Raw genomic sequence first — 17,329 nt, 5'->3', positions numbered from 1 at the left:
CTCCAACCATGGTTGGCAATGTGGGAGTGTCCAGCACTTTAACTACCACGCCACCTGCTGGTTCCCTCTATTAGTGCTTTAATGTTAATTGTGCTCATCTTTTACCTGCTGAAAATTTCCATCTTTATGTCCTTGAATTTTCTTTTCACTTTTCTTCAGTTGTTTTTAATTTTTTTTATTATTATTTTTTTTCTGTTGAAGTTCTTCTCCTTTCCATCTATAAATCATATATAGGCTCTCCTCTAGGTTTGATTATGCTTTTTGTTAAACTCTAAAAAAAAAAGTTAACTTTCTAGTTTTTTTGTTACTATCTCTTTTGAATGGTCTTTACCTACTTATTTCTTTTAAATCTTTATCATAGGAGCAATTATTAGATCATTTTTGTTTTACTAGAGCTCCTTCTCTCTGTAGACTTATAATATAAAACAGGTAAGGTGGATTTCATTTATTTCAAAAATTTTGTAGCTTGTCTTCCTGCTAAATCTTAGCCACTTTAGAAGTCTTAATATTAATATTGAGAACAACAGATAAATTTATAGTATTTGGTATTCCCAGAATTAATGGCATTTTTTTGTGTTTTTAAATCTTTTAAATGTTTCTTATTAAAATCTGATGTTTTCGATTTATCTTATCCTATATATTTTCCTTTTTTTTTTTCTTTTTTTAAATTTGCTATTAGCACATGCACCCACCAGTAGAAGACACACAGAGAGATAGAGGGAAAGTGAGACATCACCCCCAGAGGGGATGGCCATGCTGCAGGCTCATTTTTGGCCATGCATTTGCATATACATCTTAGCTTCTACCTGGCATCATTTTTCTTTTGCCTGGGAGCATCCTTTAATATTTCTTACAGTTCAGGTGTGCTGGCAACAAATTGTCTCATCTTCTGTCTGGAAACATTTTCTTTTTCCTCAGTGTTTGAAGGACATTTATGCTATAAATGTGCTGCACTCCTGGGTTCGCTTTGTTTTTGTTAACTTCATACTCTCAAGATGCCATTCTGTTTTCTTTGTCTTATATGCTTCTGAAGATAAATATGCTGCAGCCGTTCTTCTGTTGTTTACCTATAATGTCCTTTTTTTCATGTCAGATTATGATATGACTTTATGTGTGTGTGTGTATATGTGTGTATTTATCCCAGTTGAGATCTTTTAAGCGTCTTAAATCTGTAGACATTAGATTCATATCAAGTATGGACCACTTTTACCCCCTTTTTTTTTTTTTTTCTTTTTTTAATTTGCCAGAGGGCACATGCACATCCCTCTCCAGAGGGAGGTAGAAAGAGGGAAATTGAGAAAGCATCCCACAATAGGACATGGCCGCATTATGATCCCTTCTCCTGCATTCTCGTCTTGGACTCTTAGGCACATACACACAGGCACCCAGGTTGTTTTTCAAGTCACCAGTCCCGGATTCTAACCATACGGTGAGCCATGTGAAATCCAGCCACCTCAACCACCATGGCACCAACTAGCCTTTAGCTCTGATTCCTGCAAATATTTTTCCTTTTTTAAAAAAATATTTATTATTTTTTAATTTGATGAGAGGATAAAGAGAGAGAGCAAGTCACCAGGTCCAAGACTCAAACCGTGGTTGGCCTTGTGAGAATCCAGCACCTTAACCACCATGCCACCAGCTGGTCCCAGCAAAAGATCACCCACAGGGGGTTGGCCGTACGACAGTTTTCTCCTCCATTCTCCTCTCGAGATTTTGGGCTTGCACATACACATGCCCGGCATGAGTTTCAAGCCATTGAGTCTAGGACTTGAACTGCGGTCGACCATATGGGAGTCCAGCAACATAACCATTACACCATCTGCCCGTCCTTCTGCAAATATTTTTCTTACGCACAAATATTTTATGAAGCTTAATTTACACATAGGCTTGATAATATTTCATAGGGCACTCTGGCTGTATGCATTGATTTCTGTCATTTTCTCCATTGTACATACTGGATAGAGTCTACTACTATGTGTTCTCTAAGTTTTTATTTATTTTTTTGTGGCATATAATCCATTACCTATTCATGTGCTGTCTCTCTGGCCCAGTGGTAATGCACGGTGAAGTGAAGCCAGATCTCTCATGGAAATCATAGTTAGAATCCCCAGCCTGGTCAGCCCCAAACACGACAGGTACATGTGTGAGTGCCCAAGATCTAATGGACTAAAGAGCTGAAAGCTGGGAATCATGGCATAACTAGACCCCATGGAGTGTGTTCTTCTGTTTCTTTCCTCCCTCCTCTCTCTGTCTCTCATATGTACATGCAAGTTCTATAATGAATAAAGTAGAGAAAAAAACATACTCTTGGGACCAGCAGTTGGCATAATGGCTATGTCGCTGGACTCCCATGTAGCCAACTATGGTTCAAGTCCTGGACCCAGTGGCTTAAACTTAGGCTGGGTACATGTGCGTGCGTGCCCAAGATCCCAAGAGGAGAATGGAGGAGAAGGGATTGCGGTGTGGCTATCCCCCGGTGGGTGATTTCTCACTTTCTATCTCTCTTTCTGGCAAGCTCACGTGTCCTATAGCAAAACCCTCTCCCAAAAAAAGAAAAAAACATACTCTGCAATATCTATTTCTAATCTTCTGTATTCACATTATGTTCATGTTGTACTTTAAATGTTTGAGCACATAACCATCTTATAAAGATTCTTTGTTAATTCCTTCATCTCTCATTTTTATTTCTGTATTAACTGATTCAGTCTTGGTCACTGGCCCTGTGTTTCTGCCCTTTTGACTGTTATTGTTGTTCAATTGCCACCAGAGAGAGAGAGAGAGGAAAACGGCACCTTCCAGTTGGCCACGGTCTTGCCTCAATCCCTTTTCTTCCATTTCTTCATTCCGTTGGGACTTTGTTCACACTCACAAATGCTCCTGCATGTTTTTTCAGTCACCAGGACCAGGATTCAGGCCCCGGGAGTGGCCTTGTGGAATCCAGCTCACTTATATCCAGTAGACTGCAGGGCCAGCCCTGACTTTTCTACTTTTAACCAGCCTCATAATTTTGGGTTGGCTGCCAAATATTGTGACTTGCGCATCTTGGGGTGCTCGATAATTGTTGTACGCTTTTTAAGAGTGGTAGATTTGTTCTGACGGGAAATTATTACTTGCATATTCGTTTTGATCTTTTTGAGGTCATTTTTAAAGATTTGTCCGTGCAGTTCTAAGTGGCCTTTATTCTAGAACTAAATTTTTCCCACTACTGCTGTGTGCCTGCCCTGGTGTTTCTGTTGACCGCCTATGTGTTCTTTAAGTTCTCTCCGCTCTGGCCGAAGCTCTGGGAGCTGTTCAGTTCACAGGTCTCCAGTAATTGTTCTTTCTCAAAAGTTTTCCTGACCGGCCTTTGTCATTTCTCCCTCTGTGTGTTCAGGCTGGAATTCACCAATGACTCAAGGGACTTCCCTCGGCTGTTCTGGAACTTTCTGTGCAGGTCCCTCCTTTCTCATACCCTTCCCCACAAATTAGAGCCTCCTGGGGTTCCCCCAGGTTGTCTATGTTCTTGTTTTGCCTTTTTGCCAGACTGTACCTGGGTTTCCCCTCCCTGTATCTGCAGTCTGGAAATCGCCTCTGGACAGAGCCAGATAGAACACTCGACTCACCTGTTTAACACCCTTCACTCTGGGAGCACAGTCCTGCATGGCCTGAAGACAGTCTTTTTTTTTTTTTTAATAATTGTTACTTTTATTTATTCATTCATTTATTTTAATTTGATCAGAGAGAGACACACAGAGAGAAAGAGAATGTGAGAATGCAAGCCACCAGGTCCAGGACTCGAACCGTGGTCGGTCATGTGGGAATGTCCAGCGTCTTAACCACCACACTACCTGCTGGGTCCCAAGACAGTCATTTCAGGTACTTTGTTAGTTTCCAGTTGTCAGTGGCAAGCAAGGACGTCTAGGCCCTGTTCTTTTTGAAGTTGGAAGCAGACATCATAAGTTATTTTTACAGAGACCTGCATATGTATTTTGAACCCATCCCTGTTTGAAGGTATCTGTTTATTTGTTTGTTTGTTTTGCTCTAGATCATTTAAAAAGAAAAACAATGATTAGAAAAGACACTAAAATATGTTTCTTTTCTAGGCAGAATCTGTGGTGATGCATTATGGGAAAGGACTGGTAGTCTCTGAATCTGAGTCCTTAAGGAACTATCAGTTTCCAGAGGCAGCTTTTTTTGCTCCTGTGTTTTCATAAACATTGTGGGCCCAGTGAGTCACACTACCCTTCCCCAGCACTTACATTGTGAAGGATGTTTTCTCCGGAATCTCAGGAATCTCAGCGGTCCCCTTTTGTTTAGTCCTTAGCAGTTGATTCAGCCCTGCAGTGTAGTTTACTGTCCCTGCAATGCCGTGGGATAATGAGCTGCTTGACATTTGGCAGGCCACTTCTCATCTCTAAAGGGAGGGATCTGCACTAAGGGAACTTTAAGGTACCTGCCTCTCGCTTATGCAGTAACTGCACTGAGAATCGTGAGCACTGAGGGTGCGGAAGTGAATGAGACAGGCAGGGACTCTGCTCTGAGTTCGTGGCGTACCCAGATAATGAGTCCTGTGAACCAGGATCTAATGAGGAAGAACCTGGGGGGCTGTGATGCAGAAAACAAACCAGGTCGTGTGCAGTGGTGGCTGGAGGGGCCAAGGCTTGTCTCAGGAGCTTACACGAGATCTGCTGTCCTGACGAGCCGAAGAAAGCAGCTGCTTGATGCTTTAGGGTAAGGGCGTTCTAGGCAGAGGGAGGAGCGAGTGCAGAGGGCCTGAGGTGGGATGAGTCTGGGTGGTGTGAGGACACTGCGGCTTGGCTGTGGCAAGCACAGGACAGGGGCATAAATGATGCAGGGGGTGGGGGTGGCCAGCATCTAGCCTGGTCACAGCAGTCTGATTCTAAGACTCTGTTCTGCTGTGAGCACTTGCCCTGCTCAGATCTCTCCATCTGTGCAAGAGGGTCCCGGGATTCGTACTGGAGTGGACGTGATAGTTGAAGCACTTGCAAGGTCACACAGTCCGAGGTCAACAGGAATCTCAGTGGCACCAGGGAGCTGACACAGTCTGGACTCTTCGCGGCAGGCCACGTTGAATAGTCTTGGTCAGCATGAGCCAAAGCAGAACCATGGATAGCTCATGGGACCGGTCGCCCCATAGAAAATGTTGGGCCTGTTGTGATGCTTACAGAAAACGGCTGCACAGACCCCATAGTTCAGAAACCCTGCTTCTGTGGAAGGCGGGAAGACTGAAGAATGTGAGGAATGGTTGTTAAAGAAAGGAAAGACACTGAATTGCAGAGCAGTGCACAGGTGGAGACCCAAAGCCAGCAGCTCCGTCCCAGTGGAAGGCAGCTACCCAGCACTCGGCAGGCGTCTTGGTCCATTTGGGCTGCTGTACCAACCCCGTAGGCTGGAGGCTTTGTGGAAAGGAGAAATGCATCTCTCATAGGCCTGGAGGCTGAGCGTCCAAGGTCAGGGCACTGGCAGATCTCAAATCTGGTGAGGGTCTATTTCCTCGTCCACCGGTGCTGCCTTCAGGCTCAGTCCTCAAGGCAAGAGGGGCGGGGCGAGGGTCTCTCTTGCCTTTTATAAAGGCACTAATCCCACTTGCGAGGGTTTGGCCCTGTGCCCTAAATACCTCCCGAAGGCCCCATCATCTCCTAATACTATCACAATGAGAGCGAGGATTTCAACATAGAAATTTTAGGAGGGCACAGACATCCAGACCCTTTCATTGCTGAAGTCATTCTTTTGGGGCCCTAATGGAGCATCAGTTAAAGACTGAGTTCAGGCCCGGTAACTCGCAAGGACACACACAGCTCTCACTGGACGTTGCTAGCACAGCGGCAGGTGTGAGCTGTAAGAACCCTTTCACCTCCTGAGAAGGCCCAGACTCTCCGGCCTGTCCACATCTGTCTCTTGTCATATCACGCTGCCACCGCATCCTGTGGTCGGTCTGCTTGCCTCTACACAGAAGTGTCTCTGAGGTGTGATCTCTTTTCAGCCAGGGAAGTCATTATTGTCAGCTGTCACCGAGGTCCTGCGTCCTCTCACCTGCCATTGTATTTCTGTGTTCCTTAACACAATGCTTTGACAGATACTTGAACATTAATGCTTTTTATTTCACAAGTTCTGTCTGCTCCGTTGTATCCTGCCATTTGCCCTTGGTGCTCTGGTGAAACAACTTCCCCAAGTTTCTTCCTGGCCTCTCTCGTCTCCCCTCCTGCTCCGTCGTGTCCGTTCCCCTCCATACTTCTGCAGCACGTGCCACTATTGACACCTCCCTGTTGCCGTGGCATTGTCTCCTCACTTTTTGTTTTGTTTTGTTTTGTTTTGTTGAGAGGCATTTGCTACAGGGTGCATGCACTCGCCAGACAGAGAGAGACAGAAAGCGAGAAATCACCCCCCAGGGGGATGGCCACACCGCAGTCCCTTCTCCTCCATTCTCTTGGGATCTTGGGCACGCACGCACATGCGCCCAGCGTGAATTTTAAGCCCACTGGGTCCAGGACTCGGACCACGGTCGACTGCATGGAAGTCCAGTGACATAGCCATTATGCTAACTGCTGGTCCCGTTGTCTTCTTCCTTTCGAGAAGCCCCTTATTGTCTTCCTGATTCTCTCTGCCTGCTGGCCCGCTCTTCTCAGGGAGCTCCTATCAGCGCAGCCATCTTCTCTGCACCAACCCTGTAGTCCTCACCTCTGCCCTGAGCCCCCACCCTACCTCTGAGCCCTGTGGTGTCTTCACTGATTTTTCATTAATAAAACCAAGTTCATGGGGCTGGCAGGTGGCGTGGTGGTTAAGGACACTGGACTCCCTCCCACATGGCCGACCGCAGTTCGAGTCCCAGACCTGTTGGCTGGTTTGTGTGTGTTCGCTCTCGCGCTCTCTCGCTCTCTCTCTCTCTGGTCCTGGTCAAATTTAAAAATAAATAAAGTAAGTAAGTAAGTAAGTATTTTGGAGAGTTTTTTTTGCTATAGGGACCAGATAGAGATATAGAGACAGGAAGCGAGAAATCACCCCCCAGGGGGGATGGCCACGCCGCAATCCCTTCTCCTCCATTCTCCTCTCGGGATCTTGGGCATGCACGCACACGTGCCTGGCATGAGTTTTAAGCCACCGGGTCTGGGACGCGAACCGCGGACGACTACGTGGGAGTCCAGCGACATAGCCATTATGCTAACTGCTGGGTCCCAAGTAAGTCAAAAATATATTTAAAACAATTAAACCAATTTTTTCTCCCTCTCCCACCCTGCACTAGCTACTTCTGGCTTCCTGTAAATGTCCCCCTCTCTCACTCACCCAAAGCCCAACAGGGCAGAATCACCTTTCCTCTCTCTCTCCTTTTCTTGAGCACATTTATTTTCTTCCTTAGAGTGGGTTGAGGAATGACAGATGGAGGGAGAAGCAGAGACAGCCAGAGTGGAGCAGGCAAGGCTGTGGCTGGGAAGGGTGGATTCCACAGGGCTTCTAAGGCAGATCGGATTAAATGCAGGTGGGGCGGATCTGGGAGGGGACAGGATAAACTTACAAGAAAGAGGCTGAGCTGTCCCTGAGTCTCCCTGAGTCGCGCAGGAGGTTTCAGCAGCACCCTCCTGCCGCTAACATCTTATTAACTGCTTTCTTGGTTAGACATGCTCCAGCTTACGAATCCTTTGCAGACATGCCCTATAGGTTTGCCTGCGTGGGAATGGCAGACCCAGGGTAGGCGCTGCAGCCCTGTCATGGTGTCAGGGGATCATTGCATGTTAGTGTCGACTGCAGTGTGGGTTAGAAAAATGAATCAGAGACCGTCCATGCAGCCCACTGCTCTGTACCTTAGAAAAGAATGAAGAAACGCTGAACTGCTGAGAAGCGTTCCCAGATACTGTGAAAGATATAACAGTGTGCCTGTCGTGTACGTATACAAGCAGTTAGTAGGTCTTCAGAAAGCCATGGCGCATTTTTTTGCATAGAAAAATATGTCATGGGCCGACAGGTGGTGTGGTGGTTAAGGGCACTGGACTTCCACATGGCCGACTGCAGTTTGAGTCCCGGACCCGATGGCTTGTCTTCTGACTTTCTCTCTCTCTCGATATATTTGACATTATTTGGATAGAGAGAAAGAAAGTGAGAAGGCAAGCCACCAGGTCCGGGACTCAAACCGCAGTCAGCCATGTGATCAAATATAAATAAATATATGTTCAAAAAAATAAAGAAAAATATGTCATGACTTTTCCAATGCCCCAGTATTGCAAAACACTTCTAGTGTACTGACATTTGTGTTTTTCCAAGAGGGAATGGGGGCCAGCAGGTGGCATGGTCATTACGGTGGCTGGATCCCACGTGGCCAACTGCACAGCTGGAAAAACAGGCTGAGCAGGTGTGCGTACGTGGCCAGAATCTCCAGAGGAGAATGGAGGCGAAGGGATTATTACAGCGTGCCATCTCCCATGGGGGTGCTGACTCACTTTCCTTCTTTCTCTTTCTCCTCCCTGTCTCTGGCAAACACATGTGCCCTCTGGCAGGTGTTTTCTAAAATGGAAGAGGTGAAACAGAAATGTAATTCACATTTTCTTGTACAAGGAATCTTTACCAAGATTTTACGGAAATCTGTAATGTGAAGAAACCATGCATGGGTTTCCATTTTCTTTTTGCACCTAAATTGACTCAAGTTAATTCCATTTTTCCACAAACTTTTTGAAGTTTCTTCATATATGCATAAAGACTCTCTGGAAGGGAGACCTGAGATACCAGCCCCATAACTAATTATGGAAGGTCGGGGTCCTGGGCAAATAGAGTGAGGTCCTGGGAGGCCTTGTTGTAGCATAAACATACAACTTCATATTTTTAGTTTCTTGAGCCATACGCATGTCTAATAACCTCCCTAAATTTAAACCAGAGATTAAACTGAACAGTAGTATTTTCACCAAGTGAATGAAAGTCAAATTGTTTTACCAGGGAGACATTTGGATTCTCTGAGATGTCTTTTTTTTGAGTCTTTTCTGGTGGCTGTGGCTTATTTTCTTTCACTTGGAAGGAACTGTTCTGATTCGTAATTCTTCCTCTTCACGTCTTCCTCCTCTTCTGCCTCTGCTCATACTATTGGTAAAGCTCGATCCCGTTTTCTGAACATGCCTTTCTTTTTCCCCCAACCAAAGGCTGTGTCATCCATTACCATAGTAGGGATATGTAGAGAGTTCATATAGACAGGAATATCATCCTTTGCCTTAATACTTAAATTTTTTTTTTCCTTAAGAGAGCTATTTGCTATAGGGCATGCATGCTCGCAAGAGAGGCAGAAAGTGAGAAACCAACTCCCAGGGGGATGGCAATGCTGCAATCCCTTCTCCTCCTGGGATTTTGGGCATGCACACACACCCACCTGGCATGCGTTTTAAGCTGCTGGGTCCAAGACTCCATTGCAGTAGAGTCCAGTGACTCCATCTGGAGTCCTAAGACTTGAATTCTTATTCTGACATATGTTGGTCACTCCAACAAATATTAAATGTAACCCTTGTTTTTTTTTTATAAAAGAAATATTAAGCTCAAGAGACCATATGGGTCTTTTAAGTTTTCTTCTTCTTCCTCTGAGAGAGAGAGAGAGAGAGAGAATGAATGCCCCAGAAGTCTACTCCAGGATCCCACCCTCAATTACCCCAGGTCACAGGCATGTGCACAAGTGCTCGGTGTGTAGAGGAAGGTCATGGACCACGAACCCAAGACTTTCCCCATGTGGATCCAGTGGGTTACTGCTGTGCTACCGCCTGGCCTCCAGAGACAGCCTCTTGAGGCAGCACCGTGTTGATGTTGAGGGGCTGTGACACACGAAGGCACATTGGCAAAGCATCGAATATGGTGGGAGAGGGGAGCGCTGTTGTTAGCTGTTGAAGCAGCTGTTTGTGAAAGTAGAATTGGGACCAGTGGATGGATCTCTTCTTTCCATTTTTTTGTTCTAGAACACGTGCACTCACTTGAGACAGATGGAGAGAGGAGAAAGTGAGAAAGCACCCCTCAGAGCGGTTGACCACACTGCAGTCTCTTCTCCCTTCTCCTCTCGGAATTTTGGGCACACACGCATATGCACCCAGTGTGTTTTTCCAGTCACGAGTCTAGGGCTTAACCACACAGTTGGCTGTGTGGGATTCAGCTGTCTTAACCAGTGCCACCTGCTCTCCCTGGATGGATGGTCACCTCCCAGGGCCACCTAAGGAAGAACTCCTGGGTACTAAATGTCTCAGGTGAGGCAGGAGCCTGCAGACCTGCCGAGATAGATCATGTGTCTATACAGGTCAGTTTTGCCTTCAGAAAAAGAACTTTTGACTAGACAGCAGATGGGCTCAACTCAAATTAAGTATTTTTTTTTTATTCCGTGTCCTGCTTTCTCTCAACCGCTCAAACTTAGAATAGGTACTGTGCATAAGGCCGAGATTTTTTTTAATTCCATCCTTTGTGAAGTCTTGAATTTTGTAGCTTCTTTTGAGTAAGTACCTTTCTGTCTTTACTTTTTGGTAAAGATAAGAGGGTGATTTCCTTCTTAGACATTGACTAAAAACAGCTTTCCAGAGTGCATTTTCCCAAGGTTCTAATTTAGTTCCCTGTTACCACGTGAAATCCTGGGTTTGGATCGTGCGTTTTTATCTAATTCAGAGATGGCGCTGGGCGCGAACTGGTGGTAGGACGTCACAGACCACTGAGATTTCAAACTCTTGGCAGGTACCTCTCCGTTCATGGACGCATTAACAGCCAACGGGACAACCAACATACAGACATCCGTCACAGGAGTGACCGCCGGGAAAAGGAAATTTATTGATGACAGACGAGACCAGCCTTTTGACAAGCGATTGCGTTTCAGTGTGAGGCAAACAGAAAGCGCCTACAGATACAGAGATATTGTCGTCAGGAAGCAGGATGGCTTCACCCACATCTTGTTATCCACAAAATCATCCGAGAATAACTCACTCAATCCAGAGGTGAGAGGCGCTCCTGGGCTGATCTGGGCTTCGTGCTTCTGCGGCCCGTTTTCTGGGCCCGCTTTGCAGAATCAGTGCTGTCCTTTGTGTTCACTCTGAGCCTCCTTCTGGGCCATCTCAGGGTGCCCACCAGAAGATAGGACGCGGAGGTGACACGGGGCCGCTTGGCTTGTCACCGCGCTCCGACTGCGGTGAAGTTGGGACTGTGGGCTTTGCAGGGAACCAGAGCTCGGGATGGACAGGTGGTAGCTGCACTCTGTCCTCGGTCACCTCCCAGGTCAGCCCTGCATCCGGACGGCATGGGGTGCCTGGGTAGCCCACATCCTCCTGGAAGTCACATGGAAAATGTGGACGGGGCACACACTGCTTTAGCTTTCATCAGACTTTTTTTTTTCTTTAAGTTTCTTTCACAAGTGGGGGGAACCTCCCCATACATACACAGTCTCACCATGGTGTGATCCCCTACTCCCTCAGGCCCCAGCCGGTCACAATCACAGGTGTACCCGGCTTGATCATACTGACCAGGGGCCAAACCTGGACCGTCCCCTGTGGTGCCAGCATTGTGCAGCAGCACCTTTCCCTGTGCCACCATGGTGGCTGGGCCTCAGCAGACAGGGTCTTTGTTCAGTCAAGACTAAAACGCCCTGGGTTCCAGCCCCTTAAGAAAACGTCGCCATTGTTCTTGGTCTTCAGATATTCTCCCGCATTGTCGCAGAACGTGCAGGTACACGGTGTCCACACATGTTCATTGCTGACAGTAACTAGTAAGTGTTTTCCTCTTGTGAACTGCTAAGTTCTTCGCAGACAAGAAAACCACACTACAGAAAGTCCGTGTGTCTGACCGGGGTCACGTAACAGTCAGCTCAGGGCGGCTCCCCGGGTCATTTTTAGACTGCACAACAGAGTCCCTTCATTGGTTATTTTTAAATACTTCTTAGAGATGGTTAGAAATGATTTTGTGCCCTTCCGAAATAACCCTTTCATGCCAATGTGGTTGTACTTAATGCACTTACACACCATACTGTTTGGGTTTTTGTCCCAAGTAGGTTCAGCTGGTTTAAACACACACACACACACACACAAATAACAACAACAACCAAAACTGGAACTAAACTAGTTTCTTTAGTTGAACTGGTTGAATGTGCCACCTGCTGTCCAAACTGTAGAAATGCCCAGGGGATAGATTATTCATTTGCTTTACCTACCGAGAGCCACAATCAAGGCTGTAGAAATTAAGGTAATGTAGACTCGTGTGTCTTTCTTACCATACTCTGTAATTAGGTAGTTATCAACTCTGCATCGCCGTTTCCCAGGACTCTGATTATAATCAGTTATTTAAAACCCTGATAGATACTGGAGAACCGTATCACAATTTTCATGAATGTTCTATAGATCCAGACTGTTGGATAAAAAAAAGTATGTTAGGGTTCTGCCCCCAGAATACCCTTTGCCCCTTTAACTTCTGGTGACTTTCAGGTAATGAAAGAAGTCCAGAGTGCTCTGAACACAGCTGCTGCGGACGACAGCAAGCTCGTGCTACTCAGCGCGGTGGGCAGTGTCTTCTGTTGCGGCCTCGACTTTATTTATTTTATACGGCGTTTAACAGACGACAGGAAAAGAGAAAGCACTAAAATGGCAGACGCCATCAGGTACGCAAAAGGGGTGTCTTGTCCAACGTTGGTCTGGGTGTTTTGTTTTCAGTGTACCCAGCCTGATAGAACAGGCCCAAACAAGCCTTGAGAATAGCATGTACATCTTCTTCCACTGAGAGACACTAGTAGCAGAATTAATTAAATCATCTGTCTTTTTTGCGGGCTTGGCATAAATTACTGCTTGCCTTGGGCGGATCGCTGATTTCAAGGCTGCCTTAAACGCAGCAAGGAAGCGTCAGGGAATGTTCTAATGATTCGTGTATATGATAATGTGTAGCCAGGCTTTCTATTATTTGTGCGATGAGTATATTGTCCTCAACTCTTAAATAAAGATGTATATTCGCTTCCAGTAATAGCTCACCATTAATTTTACTCTAAAATATGCTCCCTATAACATCACATGAAAAGTTTTGGGGATTTTTTTTTTTTTTTTAACACAGGCATTCCACATACTTGGTCATCCTAAATTCCAGCTACAAGCACAGGCAGTACACATACTTGGTCATCCTAAATTCCAGCTACACAGAGAACTAGGTCATTATGGAATGAAAAGTTAAAGCCCACCTACCCAAGATGACCACTATTCATTTATACGTTTTCTCCGACCTTTTTCTCTTTTAAATAATTATTTTGGTACCAGTAGTTAGCATAATGGTTATGTCACTGAACTCCCATGTAGTCGACTGTGGTTCAAGTCCCGGACCCGGTGGCTTAAATCATGCCGGGCGTGTGTGCGTGCGTGCCCAAGATCCCGAGAGGAGAATGGAGGAGAAGGGATTGCGGTGTGGCTATCCCCTCTGGGGGGGTGATTTCTCACTTTCAGTCTCTCTGTCTCTCTCTGTTTTTCTGGTGAGTATATGCGCCCTATGGCAAAAAACTCTTAAAAAAGAAAGAATGATTTTATTAAATTGTATTGGTTTATTGATTTATTTTAATTTGACCAGAGAAGGAAATAGAAAATGAAAAAAAAAACAAATCCCAGGTCCAGGACTCAAGCCACGGTGGGCCATGTAGGAGTCCAGCGCCCTTAATCACCACGCCACCAGCCAGCCCCATCCCCAACCTTTTTCTAAACTTTTTTTTTTTTTAATTAAATTTTTTTTGGTTTTTTTAGTTGACAAATTATATTAAAAATTACATATATCCATGGTGTGCAGCATGTTTCAAAATACGTATATTGGAGAATAGCGACATCAAGTAATTAACATGTATCACCTCACATACTTATGATTCTTGTGGTGAAGACACTTAAAATCTACTCTTGGGGCCAGGCCTGTGGCTTAGTGGTTAAGAGGGCCAGAGCCTACGTGGCTAGGCATTTTCAAATATATGTATTTCACACACAGAAATAATGAAGTTTTTTTCTTTCCTTTTTTTTTTTTTTTTTTTTTTTAAAGGCTTTTGCCATAAGGCCATGTGCTTGCCATAGAGAGACACAGAGGGGGGAGTGAGAAATCATTCTCCAGGGGCATGGCCAAACCTCCTTTATTCTTCTCTCAGGACTTTGTGGGCACACGCACATGCACTGGGTATGACTTTTAAGCCTTCGGGTCCTAGATTCCAACTGTGGTTGGCTATGTGGGAATCCAGCACCTTAGCCACCATGCCACCCGTTGGCCCCAATGCAGATTTGTTTTTAATTCTGTTAAATAAAGAGAATTGCACCATGTGTTGCTTGTTTCCTGTAACTATTGGGTTGTCTAAAAGGTCATGGCATTTTTCTGTGTTTTTCTATCCAAAAATAAGTCATGACTTTGCCGACAACCCAGTATATGACTTTGAGATATTTCCATGTCCTTTCTTGTTGGATTTTCCACTAGCGTATCATAACAGTATAAAAAATTCTCCCAGGAACCACATAATTGTGCTATAGGCGAAACAAGTTCTATACATAGTCTATACTCCCTCACTTAGCGTGCTAAGCTCTGTATGCATGAAGTGTCCGATTTTTCAGAGATGGATTTCATTTACAGTCAACAATACCCAGTCGCTAACCAGAAATACTCTTATAGTCTCTGTTCACCTCCCTAAGACATCTCCTTGGGTGAGCCCTAAGACCCCCTGCATTTGCCTCTTTTATTATTTTTTTAAGGTGTTTGCCATAGGGCATATGCACTTTTCAGAAAGAGGCAGACAGAGAAAGAGAGAGGGAAAGTGAGAAATCACCCCTTAGGAGGGATGGCCACACCACAGTCCCCTCCTCTCCATTCTCCTCTTTTGGGCACACATGCACATGTGCCCACGTGATTTTCAAGCCTTCGGGTTTGGGGCTCGAACCACAGTTAGCCATGTGGGAATCCAGCACCTTAATCATCACACCACCTGTTGTCCTCACATTTGTCTTTTTAACTTACAGAGATGCAGACTTGCAAAATAGTAATAAAGTACTTCGGATATTCAAAACACCCAGATCTCGGGACAGTTGAAGTTGAACTTTTTTTTCCCCAGTTTTCATTAATTATTTCTTTGATAAAAGAGACAAACATCTCCAACAGAGACTCACAGTGCAGTACACCCCCCACCCCGAGTTGGCCTGGATAATGGGCAGACAAGCAGGCACCCAGGGTGCTCAGGGAGGTCCCAGGAGGCAGTCCCAGGACCTTTTCCATGTCGATCCAGTTGTGCTGCAGCTCTACTGCCATCTGGCTCCTGTGGGTTTTTTTTAATAGTTCCTAGCTCATACTGGCTGAGAATCTAAGCACTGCCCTTGGAGCTCTGGGCTTTCTTTTCACTCCTCCCCAGTTTTGTTTTGTTTTGTTTTTTCCTGGTCGGGTGGGTCTAGGACGGGGCAGGGCATTTCTCTTGAACAGCTCTCCCTGGATGGTTTTAATGTGCACTACCCCAAACAGCCCATCACAGGAGTATTAGAACCCCACAGGTGAAGAGTTAAGAGGCTTTACCTTGGCCTTTCATACCATATTTAGTCATTTTCAGAATTAATATGTTTTCTCGTATTAGGTAAGCATTTTTTAAGAGGTTATCTGTTCTTTATTTAATCTTTGAGGCCATTGCCGAGTATCATATGGTAGTTTGCAACCCCCTACCCCCAGAAGTACTTTAAAATTTTACAATCGGATCCGGTTCCTAAGTAATTTCAAATGGTGGTATCCTAGATAGCACTGTCTTGCTATTCAGTTTGATATGAAAGTGCTTGATCAGTGTGTGTGACCCCTTGACAGGTTATCAGCACCTCTAAGGTAGCGTGTGGGTGTTCCCGTTACTAACCCATCCACTGGGGATGGGTTACAGGAACCCGATTCTCATTTCTTCTTCACAAATCATTACGCCAAGTGCAATGTCTTAGTGTCTTTTCCATGGGATCACATAGATTTCACGTATCATATTGTGCTTTTTGATAGCTCTGCTACAACACAAAAATAGGATTTGTCGACCAGTGCCTTCTAAGCCCTGGCTCCGTTTTCTGTGTAGACTCTGCCCTAAGCCCCACTAGTTAGTCTTGTCGTGCCGCTCCTGAGTTCAGTGTTGGATTACCCTGTAGGGTGGCTCGGGCTAGTGCCGTGGGATCCAGGGAGGCAGAGGAAAGATAGACCAGGTTGGGGGTCAGTAGCTATCTCCTTTGTTGAACTTGTCGATAACTTTAAATGTTTATCCTTTTTAAAAAAAAAGAATTGTTTTTATTTAATTCTCTTTATTCATTCATTCATTTTAATTTGACGGGAAAGTGGGAAAGTAAGCCACCAGGTCCAGGACTCGAAACATGGTTGGCCATGTGGGAGTGTCCAGCGCCTTAACCACCACGCCACCTGCTGGTCCCAAATGTTTACCCTTTTTATCAACTCCCCACTCTCATTCCACTCTCCTTGCCCCCCCCCCACACACACACACACACAAAACTAAGCTGATATTCTAGTAAAAAGTCAAATCCTGGCTTTTAGGAAACCTCCTTATTTCTTCTTTAAGTGAATGAGTTTTAGTCAATGTGAATTTTTCTTAGTCGTTTTCTGATCCTACCAGAGTATAAATAGTTACACCAAATTCACTTACCCTTTCCTCTTGCTCATTGTCATTTAAATGAAATTTTATGTGTGTAACTTTGGCTGATACTCCAGATCTCTTACTCTGTGTATTTTTTGTTTCTGTGATGTCATGTCTTAAATTCCTTAAGACATGGAGGCAGAGGACTTTATGGTAACAAGTTTCCAAAAGAAAAATTGGAAAGAGGGAGAGTAGGTTAAACAGCAGGTGGTCAGGTAAATAGGGCAGCTAATTTCATGATCAGAATTGGTAGTGACTACCAGTTCGCATATTTATTATAATAAAAATACTTAGCCCATTAGTGATGACAAAATGGTTACAAATCATTTGCAGTGTGCTGCAGCTTCGTGTTTGGGAGATGAGGTGTCTCCTTGCCCCAGAGTTGAGCATCTTCCCCCAAGGAGAAAGGAAAAGTGTGTGTGTAGGGGGATCTCCAAGCAAGTAGTCTCCCAGAGACCAGAGGACTTGGGGGGAGAGCAGAGGGAGGGTGTAAACATGGGTCTAGAACCTCCCCTCTTCCCCATTCGACCTTCCTGTTCTGTACGAGGTAAAGGTGAGCTCACCTTGAGAAAAGACAGGGAACTGGCTATTAAAACCTCGGATCCTTGGGCCAGCAGATGGCGTGGAGGTTGTGTAGCCAGACTACCACATGGCTGACCGCCGTCCGAGTCCTGGACCTGGTGGCTTGAAAATCATACTGAGTGCATGTGCATGTGTGCCCACGATCCCGGGAGGAGAGGGGATTGCGGC

The 17,329-nt window shown here is 45.3% G+C and overlaps 1 protein-coding gene across 1 annotated transcript in view; it reads left to right on the top strand.

Moving 5' to 3' along the window:
• Window positions 1–17,329, top strand: part of CDYL (chromodomain Y like) — a 198,895-nt gene that overhangs the window by 170,545 nt on the left and 11,021 nt on the right. The window contains exons 4-5 of the mRNA XM_027774997.1: window positions 10,675–10,931; window positions 12,408–12,580. Coding sequence (XP_027630798.1) covers window positions 10,675–10,931; window positions 12,408–12,580 — 430 coding nt within the window. The remainder of the gene's footprint in view (window positions 1–10,674; window positions 10,932–12,407; window positions 12,581–17,329) is intronic.

The sequence above is a fragment of the Tupaia chinensis genome, unplaced genomic scaffold (genome assembly GCF_000334495.1).
Source record: "Tupaia chinensis unplaced genomic scaffold, TupChi_1.0 Scaffold000048_1, whole genome shotgun sequence".
NCBI lineage: Eukaryota > Metazoa > Chordata > Mammalia > Scandentia > Tupaiidae > Tupaia > Tupaia belangeri.
Note: the sequence above shows the minus strand (reverse complement) of the source record. Positions and strands in the feature narration are given on the sequence as shown.